This window comes from Mus caroli, unplaced genomic scaffold (genome assembly GCF_978045245.1).
Source record: "Mus caroli unplaced genomic scaffold, Mus_caroli_1 scaffold_13, whole genome shotgun sequence".
In the NCBI taxonomy this organism is placed as follows: domain Eukaryota; kingdom Metazoa; phylum Chordata; class Mammalia; order Rodentia; family Muridae; genus Mus; species Mus caroli.
In genome coordinates, this window is record NW_028227268.1 from 73,721,467 (window position 1) to 73,738,883 (window position 17,417).

General features: G+C 39.8%; 1 protein-coding gene and 1 pseudogene across 1 annotated transcript; both read right to left on the reverse strand.

The window, feature by feature from the left end:
• Nucleotides 1-4,535: 4,535 nt before the first annotated feature.
• On the reverse strand, nt 4,536-5,499 carry LOC110305615 (olfactory receptor 2Y1B-like). The gene has a single exon (XM_021177644.2). It carries the CDS (start codon nt 5,466-5,468, stop codon nt 4,536-4,538), a length of 933 nt encoding a protein of 310 aa, XP_021033303.1. The 5' UTR covers nt 5,469-5,499.
• Nucleotides 5,500-16,484: 10,985 nt separating this feature from the next.
• On the reverse strand, nt 16,485-17,417 carry LOC110305559 (olfactory receptor 2Y1B-like; annotated as a pseudogene).

The following is a 17,417-nucleotide window of genomic DNA, read 5'->3' on the forward strand; positions in this document are numbered from 1 at the left end:
TGGGTTACCTCACTCAGGATGATATCCTCCAGATGCATCCATTTGCCTAAGAATTACATGAATTCATTGTTTTTAATTGCTGAGTATACTCCATTGTGTAAATGTACCACATTTTCTGTATCCATTCCTCTGTTGAAGGACATCTGGGTTCTTTCCAGCTTCTGGCTATTATAAATAAGGCTGCTATGAACATAGTGGAGCATGTGTCCTTATTACGAGTTGGAACACCTTTTGGGTATATGCCCAGGAGAGAAATTGCTGGATCTTCTGGTAGTACTATGTCCAATTTTCTAAGGAACTGCCAGACTGATTTCCAGAGTTGTACCAGCTTGCAATCTCACCAACAATGGAGGAGTGTCCCTCTTTCTCCACATGCTTGCCAGCATCTGCTGTCACCTGAATTTTTGATCTTAGCCATTCTGACTGGTGTGAGATGGAATATCAGGATTGTTTTGATTTCCCTTTCCCTGATGATTAAGGATGCTGAAGTTTTTTTTTTTTTTTCCAGGTACATCTCAGCCATTCATTATTCCTCAGTTGAGAACTCTTTGTTTAGGTCTGTACCCAATTTTTAACAGGGTTATTTGATTTTCTGGAGTCCATTTTTGTGAGTTCTTTATATATATTGTCTATTAGTCCCCTATCTGATTTAAGATTGGTAAAGATCCTTTCCCAATATGTTGCTGCCCTTTTTGTCTTATTGACAATGTCTTTTGCCTTACAGAAGCTTTGCAATTTTATGTGGTCCCATTTGTCCATTCTTGATCATACAGCACAAACCCTTCCTCTTATGTTCAGGAATTTCCCCCCTGTGCCCATATCTTTGAGGCTTTCCCCCACTTTCTCCTCTGGAAGTTTCAGTGTCTCAGGTTTTATGTGGAGTTCCTTGATCCATTTAGAATTGAGCTTTGTATAAGGAGATAAGAATGGATCACTTCACACTCTTCTACATGATAACTTCCAGCTGTGCCAGGACCATTTGTTATAAATGCTGTCTTTTTTCCACTGGAAGCTTTTTACTCCCTTGTCAAAGATCAAGTGATCATAGGTGTGTGGGTTCATTTCTGGGTCTTCAATTCTATTCCATTGGTCTACCTGTCTGTCGCTGTAAAAGTACCATGCAGTTTTTTTTGTTTGTTTGTTTGTTTGGTTTTTTTTTTTTATCACAATTGCTTTGTAGTACAGCTTGAGGTCAGGCATGGTGATTCCACCAGAAGTTCTTTTATCATTGAGAATAGACTTTGCTATCCTAGGTTTTTTGTTTTCCAGATGAATTTGCAAATTGCCTTTTCTAATTTGTTGAAGAATTGAGTTGGAATTTTGATGGGGATTGCATTGAATCTCTAGATTGCTTTTGGCATGATAGTCATTTTTACTATTTTAATCCTGCCATTCCTTGAGCATGGGAAATCTTTCCATCTTCTGAGATCTTCTTTGATTTCTTTCTTCAGAGACTTGAAGTCCTTCTCATAAAAATATTTCACTTCCTTAGTTAGAGTCACGCCAAGGTATTTTATATTATTTGTGACTATTGTGAAGGGTGTTGTTTCCCTAATTTCTTTCTAGCCATAATTTTTTTTAAAGTTAATGCTGTGTAGTTGTTTCCTCTACAAGAAGGAGACAGAAAGCTCACCAGGTTTATAAAAGTTAGACGAAATTCCAAAGACTCAGAGGCTCATAAAACTTCCACGACTCGTGGGTCCACTCCAAGATTGTTGAAACAATTTCTCAGAAAGAGGAGACTTTTCCATAGTATATCTGTCTACGAGATACACAGGGAACTCTAGTAGAATGGATTTCACTAGTTGACACCCATGCTCGAGTGAATTCTCCAATGATACAGCTCCCTTTGAGTCACCCAAGTTTAGCTAAGTAACACCAACAAAATCACTGGTTCACAATTAGGATGTGGGTGAAATTACTTCTTTGGTTTATCATTTCTCCCTTTATTGGGGTGAATAAAAATAGGCTTTCCAGGGAAAGTTCATACAATATTCAAATTCACAGAGAATAAAACAGAATGAATGATGTGTCATGACCTGAGAGGAAATCAGTAGATGAGTCCTTAAAAGGGCTCTTGAGATGTGAAGGGACACAGACAAGACAGAAGGACTTAGAAGTATAGTCATCAATGCACTTCTTGAATGCATAATAGGGCCTTCTGCACGGCACCATGCTAGGATACAAAAAGGATATAAAATTTTCAATATCTAAAGTGGGCAAATCTAGATATCTAATTATAAAACAGTGATGTAGTCAATAAAATTGCATTCTGTGAGATACTTGTGTCCAGTAAGTAATTATTAGTAACCAGATCTTCTTTTCTCTAATCCAAAAAGAGATTAAAAGTATCATGTAAGATGACAGCTACATCAATCTGCTTTAGATACTGGTGACCTTACTTCCTCTGCGGAACCCATAACATCCTTTTATGAATTTCAAATACATGCAATAAATTTTATATTTAAAACTAACAAACTAAGTATGAAATAAAACCATAAAAAGAAATGGCAAAAGGTATGTTAATATTCTACCGAATGCAAGAGCATTGCCTCTAACTACCTCGATCACAGTGGAGAGACTTGGGAATCACTAACTGACTCTGGAGTGGCTTGGGGATCCATGCTCTCTGATGACCAATTAGCTACTGTCCTGGATGAGAAGATCCTAAGGGGTGTAGGTTTCCATGGAAATGCAATTTCCTTCTCACAAGATAAAATATGTGGAAAGCCATGGACAACTGCGTGCCCAAATACACCAGTGGCTTCTTCAGAATTCTTGAATATGAATTATGTTTCTACTAATATAATTGAATTGTTACATTTTCTGCAAGCTTAATAAGAAAACATAGTAACCACAAAACAATTTATTATGTTGTATTCTGCATCCAAATAAATACTTCTTTTCTATTAGGTTATATAGATGCTTGAATTATTTAGACCTTGATAAACAAGATAAAGAAAAAACACATTTATTTGTGTACAATATTGTCTAGTTCTCTGAGCTAGTAAATATAAAATATAGAATCTCAAGTAGCAGCTAGCTGAATAAAATTTAGAGCAAAATAGGGCATATTTAAATGATTAATTTCTATTTAGTATTTGGGCAACCTGAAAATAACAACACAAAATAATTATCTGGCATTTGTTCCCTTGATAGATATAACTAATATGAGGTAGGAATTAGCTTATATTCCACATTTACATAATTAAATGTAACAACTCAGAGTTTTCTATAAGCAGAAGACAGGCTTATATGGAACTCTTATTTTAAACACAGGGTCCCCAATGAAGGAGCTAGAGAAAGTACCCAAAGAGCTGAAGGCATTTGCAGCCCCATAGGAGAAAAAACAATATGAACAAAACAGTATCCCCCAGAATTCCCAGAGTCTAAGCACAAACCAAAGAGTGGTGCTTAGATGGGACTCATGGCTCTAGTTGCATATGTAGCAGAGTATGGCCAGCTAGGTCATCAATGGGAGGAAAGGCCCTTGGTCCTATAAGGACTTTAACCCCCAGTGTAGGGGAATGCCAGGGCCAGAAAGAAGGAGTGGGTGGGTTGGTGATCAGGGGAAGGGAGTGGAGATAGGGCATTTTTGGATGGGAAAGTAGAAAAACGGATAAGGTTTGAAATGTAAATAGAAAATATCTAATAAAAATTGAAAAAAAGAATTCTAGAAATGAGAACAGTTACCATGGACTTGATAACCCTGTAAAGCTACATTATTTGGCCTCTGATGTAAGAATAAGTAAGTCAGGAGAATCTAGAACTTTGGAAAGAATGAACCAGACAAGACAGTAATGTTTAATGATTAAGCTGGTTTTTGGTTTATTCTCTAGTTTCTCTAGTCTCTCACTTTGGTGAAACATTATCATCTTCCCACCACCAAACGGCATTTCTGAGGTGCATTGCACACCTGAGGAAACCATGAGACACACCCCTCCCATTACAGAATGCCTCCCTAATAATTTGCATGCTGCCTCAAGTAGAAAAGCAGCCTTCATAGCTGGCCTCTAGGTGCTCCATGAAACACCATTAATTATTATTTCCTTATGTTCTCCAAATATCATAGAAGCATATCCATTTCAGTAGACCTTAAAAGGGCTCTTGAGATGTGAAGGGACACAGACAAGATGGAAGGACTTAGAAGTATAGTCATTAATGCACTTCTTGACTTTGCATAAAAGGGAATTTGGCACAGTATCATGCTAGGAATCTGGAAGGCACTGCCATCAGGATAATGCTTCTCTGCTTCCCACGATGGCCTAGGAACTGCCTCCTTTCTACAAGAGGAGACAATATCCATTCTCCAAGCACCACTGTACAAAATTGACTCTAGCTCTTTGTTTCATATGGACTAAAGACACTGAACTACAAAGCGTTTCAAGAGATCTCTACTTCCAACAACAAGGCAAGGAAACACCAGGCCCATGAGGTCTGTTGATGCTCATTTTGTACTAGCTGCTTTGCAAGGACAGGATGAGTGTGTAACTCATGACCATTAAATCAGATTGTACTGGCCCTTTGCTATTCTATCACAAGTCACTGGCTCTCCCTAGCACCTTCCACAGAGCCCCCTTGACATCCTTGTTCCTTAGGGTATAGATCAGAGGGTTGAGCATGGGGGTGACAATAATATAAAAAAGGGCCACAAACTTCCCCTTGCTCTCAGAATAGGTGCCCTTGGGTTGTAAGTATGTGTACATGGCTGCACCATAAAACATAGAAACCACCACAAGGTGGGACCCACAAGTCCCCAGAGCCTTTTTGCACCCTGCCATTGACTTGGTCTTCAGCACTGCCTGAGCAATGTTTGCATAGGAGCTTAGAATTAGTGTTATGGGAAAAATCAAAAATACAACTCGGACCACAAACATTTTGGCTTCTGTTCCTTCTGTGTCCTCACAGGCCAACTTCATGAGACTAGGTATCTCACAGAAGAAGTGGTTCAGTCGGTGTCCACAAAGAGGCACCACCATCATGAGGCTCGTCTGAATTAGAGAGTTCAGGAATCCTCCTACCCACGAAACAATAGCTAGTGAGAGGCAGAGAACGGGGTGCATGATGGTCGTGTAGTGCAGTGGGCGGCACACAGCAGCATAGCGGTCAAAGGCCATCACAACCAGGAGCACACTCTCTGTGGTGGCTAAAGCAAGGAAAAGGAAGAGCTGGGCCACACACCCTCCATAGCTGATGGTTCTGTCATATCCCTGGAGGTTAATCAGAAGCTGGGGCACAATGCTGGTGGTATAGCACAGGTCCAGGAAGGACAGGTGGCAGAGGAAGAAGTACATGGGCTTTTGAAGCCGAGCATCCAGTTGTGAAAGAATAATGATGGTGGAGTTGCCAAAGAGAGTTAGGGAGTAGAAAATGGAAATGAGGACAGAGAGAAGGAGTTCCAGTTGAGGGAAATCAGAGAAACCCACCAAGAAGAAACTCTGTCTAAAACTTGTATTGAAACTTCCCATAGTGTTTCACATGCTCCAATTACAGAACACAATTCAAGGTTTGCTAGGAAGAACACAGATCAGAGCATTGTTCCAGATAATTCTGAAATACTCCAGAATTAAGCTTTTTCTTCTCTACTTTGATAGTTCAGTCTTCAATTCTTACCTTTTTCCTCTTCAAACTGGAAATCACAGGACTGTGGTACTGTCTTTTGTTTAAACTATTACTATGCTCTGTATATGTCCTGAACTTCATCCAGTTCCCACAGTCCCATGAATGTCTCACTGTCTGGCAGCAGATGTAGAGTCTTTCCTACCTTCCTGTATTGATGTTAAGATCTATCCCAGGAACAGGTAATGTTAAAGTTTCTTTGAAAAATATAAAGAGTAAAATATAGCCTTATAAGTCCCTATCAGTCTCTTTGACTCTTCTTTGGTTCACTTGACAGAGTGTTTTGTGTAGACCCAGGACTAACCAGGATGAAATCACAATTTTGGCTCCACCGCCCCATTTCCATCATGGTGGTGACAAGAACCCCAACCCCCAAGCCCTACTTGTGATCAGATATCTAGTCCTCTTCTCTTGCAAAGTTTGATGAATTAGAAGGCTAAGGACTCAAGGATTCCAGGAAGCCATTTGGACTCCATCTTTGACACTGCTGTGGAAAAGATATTGAAGCATAAATGGTACAGTAAATATTAATTACCATGTAGATAAACTAATATATTAAAGCCATTTACTAACATAAAACACATTCATTAGTTCTTTGTGATGGTACCTGAGGTGTCACTGTTACCAATTTTTTATATGCATACTTTCAAGTGTATAATGTCAAAGTTGGCATTTGCATGGCCATCTTCTTAGAATGGTGTGCTGTATTTAGAGTCCTTACTAAAGTCCCTGGGAATCATCTCTAATCCTAACAAGCTGAATCACCTGTTCAGACAAGTTCACTTTCAATTCTGTGAGTTTCGGACTGGTGAGATGGCTTAGTGGGTAAGAGCACCCGACTGCTCTTCCGAAGGTCCAAGGTTCAAATCCCAGCAGCCACATGGTGGCTCAATTCTGTGAGTCTCATTTTATCTATTATGCAACAGATTAAAACAAGGCTTTAAAGGAGATTGAACGATATTATATCTTCTTCAAGCTATTAATAATATGCTACATGAAGTTTTTCAAATGTTCTATTATATATTTTAATGACATGTATAAATTATACCTGTAACTGGGTCCTGTGAGGCAATTCAACACACACATAGAATATAAACTCACAGAACCCAGCCTCCCCTTATTCACATTTTACACTTGCCTTTCCAAACTCTAGTGACCAGCATTCTACACTTAGTTTGGCAACTTTACCTTCCACATTAGAAAGTTCGTGAAACTCATATATTTCTGGGTCCTGAAGCCTTTGTCTGTACCATTTATCTTGATCGTGCAGCAAGGTCTGCTTCATTAACTGCTGAAGATCCATCTCCAAACACACTGTCTAGGGAATGAACAGAACTCAACAAATATTGTTAAATGAATTGGTAAATTCATTCTTCTTAGTGAGAACACAGAAATATCATAGAAATGTGTTTACTGGGTGACATAAAGGGAATAAACACTTATTGTTTCTAACTTAGTGAAATAATGTTTTGACATTTTAACCATTCCTATTCTATATTTTATAAATGATGCTGTTCGTGAATATAGCCATGCTTAATATTTATATGAATATAAATGAATCAAAGCTTGGAAACCTTAATAAAGTGATGATTTACATTAATATGAATCAGTAAAAAAAATGAACTGAGCTTCAAATCTTGAAGCATAAGACAGATGAAACTCAGCATGAAAACCTGAAGTCCACATAGTAGAAAACTAGGTGACCTGGGAATGTACTCACAGAAGGCTCAGCACAGATAATCCTTACCCGCTGACTGTTGAGTCTTATCAAGACTACACAAAAATCTAATAAGGGCCTCCTTTCACATGGAGAGGGAAAGTTGAAAGCCATTTCCTCACCTGATTGTGTCTTCTGTCTCTTGACTCTCTGACATGGAATCTGAGACCAGTGATAACTGATGACGGCCTGTCTCCACTCCTCACCACCTGGACCTTTTAATTCCTTTGTGCCCATGAGTTCCCTAGTCCATTGATGTATATATTCGTTGCCCCATTATTTCTATCATTTTCTTTTTAATAACCTTAAGCATACCAAAGTAGGATCTACCCAATTCTGCAAGAATGGGTTATTTTATAGGCTCCATCACTAAAATCAGGCTAATCAATTCTGCAGAAAATAAATAATTCAAATGCCCAAATCAGTACCAATAAATGTCATGTTCTTGCTAACATATGTCTTACCTTGCCTTTTCGTCTGGCTACTTGTCTATAGAATTTATCTATTATCAGGCTGCACAATATTAAGACACTCATTCCATCTCATCCCAGTTTCCTTGGTCACCCTCTGCTTGTTCTCATCCTTATAGCATCTGACATGTTAAGTAGCTGTCCCTTGCTGTTCAGTCCTTTCCCCTCCCTTCCTGGATGTCTCCATCCTTCCCTATCATCTGCTCTCACAGTCTTCTTTACCTGTACATCATTGAACCTCTTCTATTCCCATATCATAAACTCTTCCTGGAAAAGAGCACCCATGTCAGGGCTTGAGTCAAATTCACTCTGTTGATTATACACAAATATCTCTCCATTCCTATGTATTGTCTGCATTGCAAACTTTCACTGTTTATTTATTTCAATCTTTTCATTTTATGTGTTTCTGATGATTTGACACTTGAGACTTTGATTCACCATAAAGCTACTTCCCTTTTTATGTACAGAAATTCTCACAGATAGCAAAGGACTTTCTGGTAAGAAACATCTCCTGAAAACAGTCAACATTCTTCCCAGCTCCTTTGTTGGGTTCATAAATGATGCTGAAATTATTCAAAACTACAGTATCTAAGGTTTATACACTGTCTCGTGGTCTGTGGCTTTCGTCTGCATCTCCTCTCAACGTCCTTTCTTCCTATCAAACTCTGGCACATCACTCTGTGGAGCCACAGACACCAGGCCTCTTCCTTTTGAGAACTGTGAATAATGAGTTACTGATAAATTACAGCTATGTTGTTAAAAGGGGCCTCTCTTGACCATTAATTTAACAAAGCCTCTGTGTTAGTTGACATCTCCTTGCCTGTCACATTCACTAGGAAGACTCCTGGACTTCAGCATGTCCAACATGAAACTCATTCTTTTCAGTTATTAAGAAAATGAAATCCAACTGCTTATTCTCTTTTGTCCTTCATCTCATGGAAGCACTTTTCAGCTATGCTGGCCAACGGACCAGAAAATTTGTCATCAGCCTCTGCACTGACATTTTCTGTGAGCACACCCTACATGCCACACCATCTACAATAGCATTTCTCAATCAGAGATGAGGTCAGTCATTCTAGAAGATTTTCCCACATGTACATACATTTCTGTTGTGTGTAGAGGCCAGGATTGGTGCTGTGTCTTTTTCAATGCACACAGCCTACCATCACCACCACATATACATGAATTATCTAATCCCAAATGTCAGTGTATGAACTTAACACTCTTGCTTCTTGGGAGAATTCTTTTCTACTTTGGTGTGAACTGAAGGCTCCTTGCCATATAGCCATATGGACACTTCATCTTCTCACATATCACTTATCATCTGTGACACTACGTTATGACCTTTAGATCTGTCATGACAGGGCTTATGAGAAACAGAGCTATGTCTGCCTTGTTCCTCACAGTTGTTTTTTAGCAACATAAAGACATTTATGATCTATGAAAATAATAAAATCCTTGAGAGCAAAGGTCACAATTAATATTTTTCCAATTTCTCAATGCCATTCCACTACATTATTGATTTTAATAAACAGAGTCAGATTCGAGTGAGAAACATCAATCATTCTACCAAGCAAAGGATGTTGTACTAACTCCATTGTTGGTAGAGTCAGCCTTAAATCACTCAGTGTTTGGTAGCATGGATTTCCTTCTTATCTATGCTTTTCTATCCTTGCATAAGTGTTTCTCATGGCATGTTTTTCATACATTTTAAATTAAAATATAATTGCATTACTTTCCCCCATTGTTTTCCTCCCTCCAGCCCTTCCCAAGTCACCTCCCTCCAACTCATTTCATGTGCCATCCTCAAATTGGTAACTCCTCTGATTATTAGTGTGATGTGATGTGTGTGTATATAGATACTCTATTTTATCTGCCCTTGTACTTTTTATTAGTTGATAGAAGACTCAGCTCACCATCAAAAGTTCTTAGGCACCATTGCATCCTTCTGTACATGTTCCATCATGGCCACCCACTCCTCCTTCTCTTCCTCCTTCTCCTCTTCTTCCTCAACCTTCTCCTCTTTCTCCTCCTTCTCTTCCTCCTCCCCCCATAGACATAACTGCTGCTTACTCCTCTCAACCTTCTCATGCTAAAATCATCCAGCACCTCACTCTAGTCCACATCTTCCTTATGACATGAGTTTCAAGGTTCTATCGTATTCTTAGAAAAAATAACCAGCATTATCCAGCATTTTGTCAGCTCATTTGACCTCCAAAAGTTGAGCAAACCAATCCACGTCCTGTTTAAACACAGATACCTTTTGTAGACCTTGGTCTCCCCTCATGGCTCCCTTCTTGTCTACTCCAAGAAGTCTTTCTTGATGTATTGTCAACAGCTCTGACTTTGCCTCTACTCCTTGTTGCCTAGCTGTGATGTATGTGCCTTATTTTGCATGTTATTTCCTTGGCATCACAGAAGCTAAAATTTGCAAAAATGTTATTAAGCCAATCTTTACACTTAATGAGGTAACCAAGATGTTTAGCGAGTGCTCTAATTTTATGCAACTAAAAAGTTGGTAAAATTACTGTGCAACCTGCTGTGTATGCTTGAGTGGGAGGACAGAGAAAGAAAGACTCAATTAGTGCTGAAGTTGCCTGAGTTCCACCTTTCCACACTCAAACCAGGGACACAACTGAGCCTTGTATAACTGCCTCATGCTATGCCTGGCGTTGTCTGGTTTTATCTGTGGAGACAGAAATGCCACCAAGTCATTACGAGAGAGAGAGAGACCACGACTCCCGATGCCCTTACCTTTCTGAATTCTCTTGTCATCAAAGGTGAGGCGAGCACTCCATGACACTATTATCATCTACCAGCCAGGGAAAACCACTTGGTACTTTGGACCTTACTTCATCTGTAAGGTGGAGTGCTTGTGAGAGAGTTACTGTCCAGGAGATGTTGTGAGGATAAGCGGTTTCTTCCTTGAACTGCAGAGGTTGCTGAGATTCATAACTTAGTGCGAGGAACCACCACAGCCCTGCACTACCTCACTCAGGCTAAGTTGGACCAAGTGGCAGTTTTAACACTACATAAGCTACTATCCCTAAAACTGAACCCTTCGATTCTGTCCTAGGGGCATTGCCAACTTTAAAATTCTCAAAAGGGAGAGTTATTTATATATTTATTTACTCATTTATTTATTTATTTATATGAACCAAGTCTCTAGAGGTCTCAAGGCTCAAATGAGACAATTAAAATTAACCAATAGCCTTCCCAAGATCTGAATCGCAGGCCTTTGTTTTTTCCTATTCCCCATATATTGCTTAAAATAGCTGATAATTATTCAGTATCCTCACCAAACTCCAAAGATCAGGAAATACTAGCCCCAAACTGCCTCACTGAAATTAACAGGAGCTGAATAGCAGCTGCCTGTCCCTTTGAAGGAACATGCTATGTCTCCAGTGAACAACGTCTCTTTTTAGATACCTTAATTTCCATCCTGTAGGCCTTCTGGTTTTCAATCCTGAGATATTAAATTGTTTACTATATTTCTTTCTTTCTCTTTTTGTTCTTTAGTGTGTGTGTGTGTGTGTGTGTGTGTGCTGGCTTGGAGGTCAAAAGACAATCACAAGAGTGCGTTCTCTCTTTCTGGCGTGTGAGTTACAGAAATTGAAACCATGTCAGGTTTGGAAGCAGACACATTGAGTCTCTAATCCCTATCCTGAACTCTTAAGAAGAGGACAGAAGAGAAAACCTGGAGAATCAAGGACAACATATCAGACTTGGAAGGAAACCCTGAAGTCCTTGTCCAATTCACAGAACTTCTCTGAATGTGTACAACTGTGCTCATGATTTAATGTCTCAGTGATGAGAATCATGCCTTATATGGCTTTTGGCTCTTCCTTCAGAAACTACCCTTTTAGATTCAAGGCCTTGTCCTTCTCTTGACCTTCACTGCCACAGGGACACTCATGTTCCACACACATAGCAGCTTAACAAAGACTGAGGGCATGTACTAACTTCATGTAGTACAGTTTATACATAGAAATAATGTACATATTTTAGTGCATGAGTTCTGTGGTATTAAATTTTAATTTTAGTTTAAGGAATTAAAAGTTAACAAGGAAAAATCATGACTGATGAGATATTTTTAATATAATGTCCATATTATACCTTATCCTTTCTGTTGTTTGCTCACATCATATATTTAATTTTACCACATTTAGTATTTTTTCTTTTGTTGCCTACTTTAAAATTATATATATCTATATATATCTATCTATATATACATGTATACATGATAATCATTTTGCTTTTGTTTGTGAATTTCTCGTGTATGTTTTATGATTGTTCTGCATGTTTCTTCACAATGATAGCCTTCACAGTTATTGAAGCCAACTGGACCATTGTTGTTAGTTAGCTAGTATGCTATTTACCTACTGAGCTGTGACTGTCTGACTGTGTTTTGGTACAGTTTCTTCAACATTCAAAGTCTTCCAATAGCAGTAGGACCACAGCTGTTAATGTGGAGACACAGACAGAGCCTTCCAAATGGTTCCTAGGCTAACCACTGAGCTGAAAGGTAAGTTAACCTAAGAGGATTAGAAGTACTGTGCTAATGCGATACTCTAAGTTAGACAAGAGCCACAAAAACCACACTGATGCCAGGCGTGGTGGCGCACGACTTTAATCCCAGCACTCAGGAGGCAGAGGCAGGCAGATTTCTGAGTTCGAAGCCAGCCTGGTCTACAGAGTGAGTTCCAGGACAGCCAGGGCTATACAGAAAAACCCTGTCTCGAAAAAAACCAAAAAACCAAAAAACCAAAAAAAAAAAAAAAAACACTGATGTCAAAGGGGGATTGCTTTCATGTACACATTTTTTTTTTTTTTTTGAGAAAGGGTTTCTCTGTGTAGCCCTGGCTGTCCTGGAACTCGATCTGTAGACCAGGCTGGCCTTGAACTCAGAAATCTGCCTGCCTCTGCCTCCCAAATGCTGGGATTTAAGGCATGCACCACCACTGCCCGGCTAAACATTTTTATGAAACACTAGATTAAGCCTTACTTTGGTTCTTAGTTGGTTCTAAGTTTGTTTCACACTGGGTTTTGAAGACAAAACACATGTCATTGAGGCTAAGACTCACTCAGTAAGGTGGAAGCTTCCCATCATGAAAAAGTACCACACCAACAGTGCTGGAATGAAGCATGTCACAACTGTCCAACAAAAATGATGGCCAGTAGGAAGGTAGGTTGACAAAGGTGTACCTCAAAGGCCAGCTGGAAACCCTGTTCCAGCATCCATAAGAAAAGTTCATTGGGAAGGGACAGAGTCTTACATAGCCACAGACAGACTGACAACATAGGCAAGATGTATAAAATTATACTCATTCTTTGTAAAGCTGGTACATTTACATAAACCTCTGTGCAACCCAACCCTAAACAGGATATCTCCTGAAGGAACCCTGAAGAAGAGGAGGCACAAAGAGTGTAAGAGCCAGAGGGGATGGAGGACACCAAAGAGACAAAGCCTTCTACATCAACAGGATAGATGCATAGGGTTACTCACAGAGACCTAGGCAGCATGCCCAGAGCCTGCACCAGATGGGGCCCTAGAGCTGAAAGAAGTGGACATAGGCCCTCACCCTTAACCCAGAAGCTGTGTCCAATTGATAACCATTTGCAAATGAAAATTCAGTTTCTTCTAAGGGAGTCTCAGGGACTCTCACTGAGGAAACAAACTACTCTTAAGTGTAAGATGCATGCCAGGAAGAAGATGGCCAACAGGCAATGAACTCAGTGGCATCTTTGGAAGTTCCTTGTTTTCTAGTGTAGTCTCAGGGTGATGTTTTAACTTTACCTTATTTTTAATTTCTATTTTAGTGTGTGTGTGTGTGTGTGTGTGTGTGTGTGTGTGTTTGTGTGTGTAGTATGCACACACTTATTGGTTTGGTTCATTTTTGTATTTTTTGTCTTAATTATTTTTGGTTGGTTGGTTGATTTGGGGTTTTGATTCACTTTGCTTAGAGAGAGAGAGAGAGAGAGAGAGAGAGAGAGAGAGAGAGAGAGAGAGAGAGAGAGAGAGAGAGAGAGAGAGAGAGAACACAAGAGAGTAAATGGTATATGTGGGGGTGGGGGTTGGAGTGATGACCCAGCAGTTAAGATCACTGATTAATCTTCTAAAGATCCTGAGTTCAATTCTCAGCACCCACATGGCAGCTCATAACTGTCTGTAACTAACCCCAGTCCCACTGGATCCAACACCCTCACACAGATAAACATGCAGACAAAACACCAGTGTGCATAAAATAAAAGTAAATAAATCATTTGTTATTTAAAAAGGGTGGAAAAGATCTGGGAGGAGTTAGAGGAGGGAAAAGAATATGATCAAAATATAATTGTATGGGAGAGAGAGCTGGAGAGAAGGCTCAGTGGTTAAGAACACTGGCTGTTCTTCCGGAATACCCAGGTTCAATTTCCAGCAACCGCATGACAGCTCACAACTCTTTGTAACTCCAGTTTCAGGGGATCTAACACCCTCACACAAACCTACATGGAGGCAAAGCACCAATGCACAAATTGCACAAACAAGAATAAATAAATCATTTAAACATATGGTGTATGAAAAAATTAAATAAAAATGCTCTTAGATTAGGCTGGATAAATGGCTCAGCCATTAAAGCCTAAACTCACACCCAAGAAATGCTCATAGATTGTAATCATTAATGATGACATTAAATCAGCCTTATCTTCTTGTGTTACATCCTGTTAACATTTCTTTGCTCAAGATGTGCAAGCTTCACAGTAGAAAGTCCTATCTGAGTGGGACTGGCACTTGGGAGGCAGAGGCAGGAGGATGTCTTTGAGTCCAAGGTCCTATATAGTGAGATAACTTTTCAGAGAGAGAGAGAGGGAAAGAGAGAAAGAGAGGAAGAGAGAGAGAGAGAGAGAGAGAGAGAGAGAGAGAGAGAGAGAGAGAGAGAGAGAGAGAGAGAGAGAGAGAGAGAGAGAAGAGAGAAGAGAGAAGAGAGAAGGGAAAGAAGAGTGATGAAGCAAAAGCGGAAGAGGGAGAAGAGGATGAGGAAGAGGAGGAGAAGAAGAAGGAAGAGGAGGAGAAAAAGGAAAAGAAGGAGGAGAAAGATAGGGGGAGGGAAAGATAGAAAGTCCTACAACACTTTAGATTCTTAAGCACAGATTCATGCTAAAAGTTGTCTGTGTCAAGAATTTAGTAAGTAGAACAAGCCATGATTAAAATGAGATAGCTTCTGTTCTGAGCATGAAAATCTTTCCCACTCACTACTAAAAATATATCCCAATGCAGATAAAATAGAAGAAATGAGCAGTAAGCAAAAATAGCTGTCCCCTGAGACAGTTCTCTTCTTAATTGCCATATAGAATTTCAAGACATCAAAATGCTGCAGTTTTACTAGTATGTTTTGAGAAAGAAGTCACAGAATCACTTTTTATATTATTTTTTTCTCAGAAAAAGAGGCAGGGAACAAGTGCACACCACTACAGTGGTATGTGAAAGACTTTATCGAGTCTTTCTTGGGACATAGGACATGGAGATCTTCAGTACTGAAAGATATATCATATTTACAGAGCTTGCTTATTAAATTTAATCATTGACAATTCCAGACAAGTATATAATACAATCTAATTACACTCACCCTCTTCATGGTGTGTGTGTGTTGAGAAAAAAAATACTCTAAACTACTTTACTTTCTATTTAACAAGAACAGGTACTGAAAATATTTATTGTATATACACTACACATCAAATGCTGAGAGTGGTTAATGTAATGCTCATTTTATTAAACAAGAAACTAACACTAAGGTAAAATAGATGCTTGGACCACTCAGAGCTCCAGCAAGGTGTAAGCGCAAACATATGTGATAGCAAAGTTCTGGGCTTTTCAGCATGCAGACCAAGGCAACCAGTGGGAAGGTATGGTAGTCTGAATGAGAACAACCCCCATAGATACATATATTTTAATGCATGATCTCCAGTTGACAAAACTCTTTGGGAAGGATAAGGAGGTATGGCCATATGGGAGAAGATGTGTCACAAGAGGCAGGTTTTGAAGTTTCTCTATTTAAGTAAATAAAGCCATGTCTTAAAGTCACATGCTCTATGAAACGGCTCTGTGCATGATCTGATCATTTTCTCCAAGTATCATAGAAGAGGAAACACTGTGATAAACTTTTGAAACAGACTCTGAAACAGCAAGAGTCTGACAAGGTCACCAAAATTTATAAACAGCAACAGTGAACTTGTGTGCTCTGCCTAGGATCATACCACGAACTGTGTGACATCACGTTAGGATCTGACTTTGTGAAAAGTCATTAAGAATTAATTAATTAATTAATTAACTCCCCACAACTCCTCAGAGTGCACTCTTCTTAACTCAGATTACTTTTGAAGGCTGTGTAGCCATCAGCACTTACCCACTGCTGAGCAATGAACAGTGAGTTAAAATGAACCATAGGAGCTCCTTGCTTCCACCTTCCACAAGGAAGGCAGTGAGCCCTGGTGCCTACTGAGGACATGCTTAATATTTTTTGACAGCTTCATAAATGCATATCTGAATTTTGATCATTTTACCCCATGTTATCTTGTCTCATCTCTCTGCCTTTTCCAATGAAACTTTTCTTCTTCACAAGCCCAGAAGGATTGTTTCCTAGAGAACCCTGGGCTCAATTCTCCTGAAGCTATCACAGAATCAAAAAAATTTTTTTTTACTACCTGGAGTCTGTGCCTCTCCCTAGCACCTTCCACAGAGCCCCCTTTACATCCTTGTTCCTCAGTGTATAGATCAGAGGGTTGAGCATGGGGGTAACTATAGTATAAAAAAGGGCCACAAACTTTCCCTCATTCTCAGAATAACTGTCATTTGGTTACAAGTATGTGTAGATGGTTGAGCCATAAAACATAGAAACTACAAGGAGGTGTGATCCACATGTCCCAAAAGCTTTTCTGCGACCAGATGTTGACTTGACCTTCAATATAGCCCTGGCAATATGTGCATATGATCCTAGAATCAGTGTTGCTGGGAATACCAAGATTATGGCTCTCGCCACAAACATCTTGGCCTCTGTTCCAGCTGTATCCTTGCAAGCCAACTTGAGGAAGACAGGCATCTCACAGAAGTGATTCAGTCGATACCTGCAGAGAGGCATGGCCATCATGAGACCTGTCTGGATCAGAGAGTTCACGAGGCCTGCTACCCAAGAAGAAATAGCTAAAGCCTGGCACAGAAGAGGGTGCATAATGGTTGTGTAGTGTAGTGGACGACATACAGCCGCATAGCGGTCAAAGGCCATCACCACTAGAAGCATACTCTCTGTAGAGCCCAGGGCAAGGACACTGAACAGCTGGGCCACACACCTTCCATAGGTGATGGTATGATCCTGTGCCTCAATATTGATGAGAAGCTGGGGCACAGTGCTCGTGGTGTAGCAGAGGTCCAGGAAGGAGAGGTGGGAGAGGAAGAAGTACATGGGGGTGTGCAGTCGAAGGTCCAGTTGTGACAGAGCGATGATGGTGGTGTTGCCAAAGAGAGTTAAGGAGTAGAAAATCAAAACATAGATAAAAAGAATGAGTTCTAATTGAGGCCAGTCTGAAAAGCCCACCAAAATGAAGCCTTTACCCAAACTGGCATTAAAGCTTCCCAT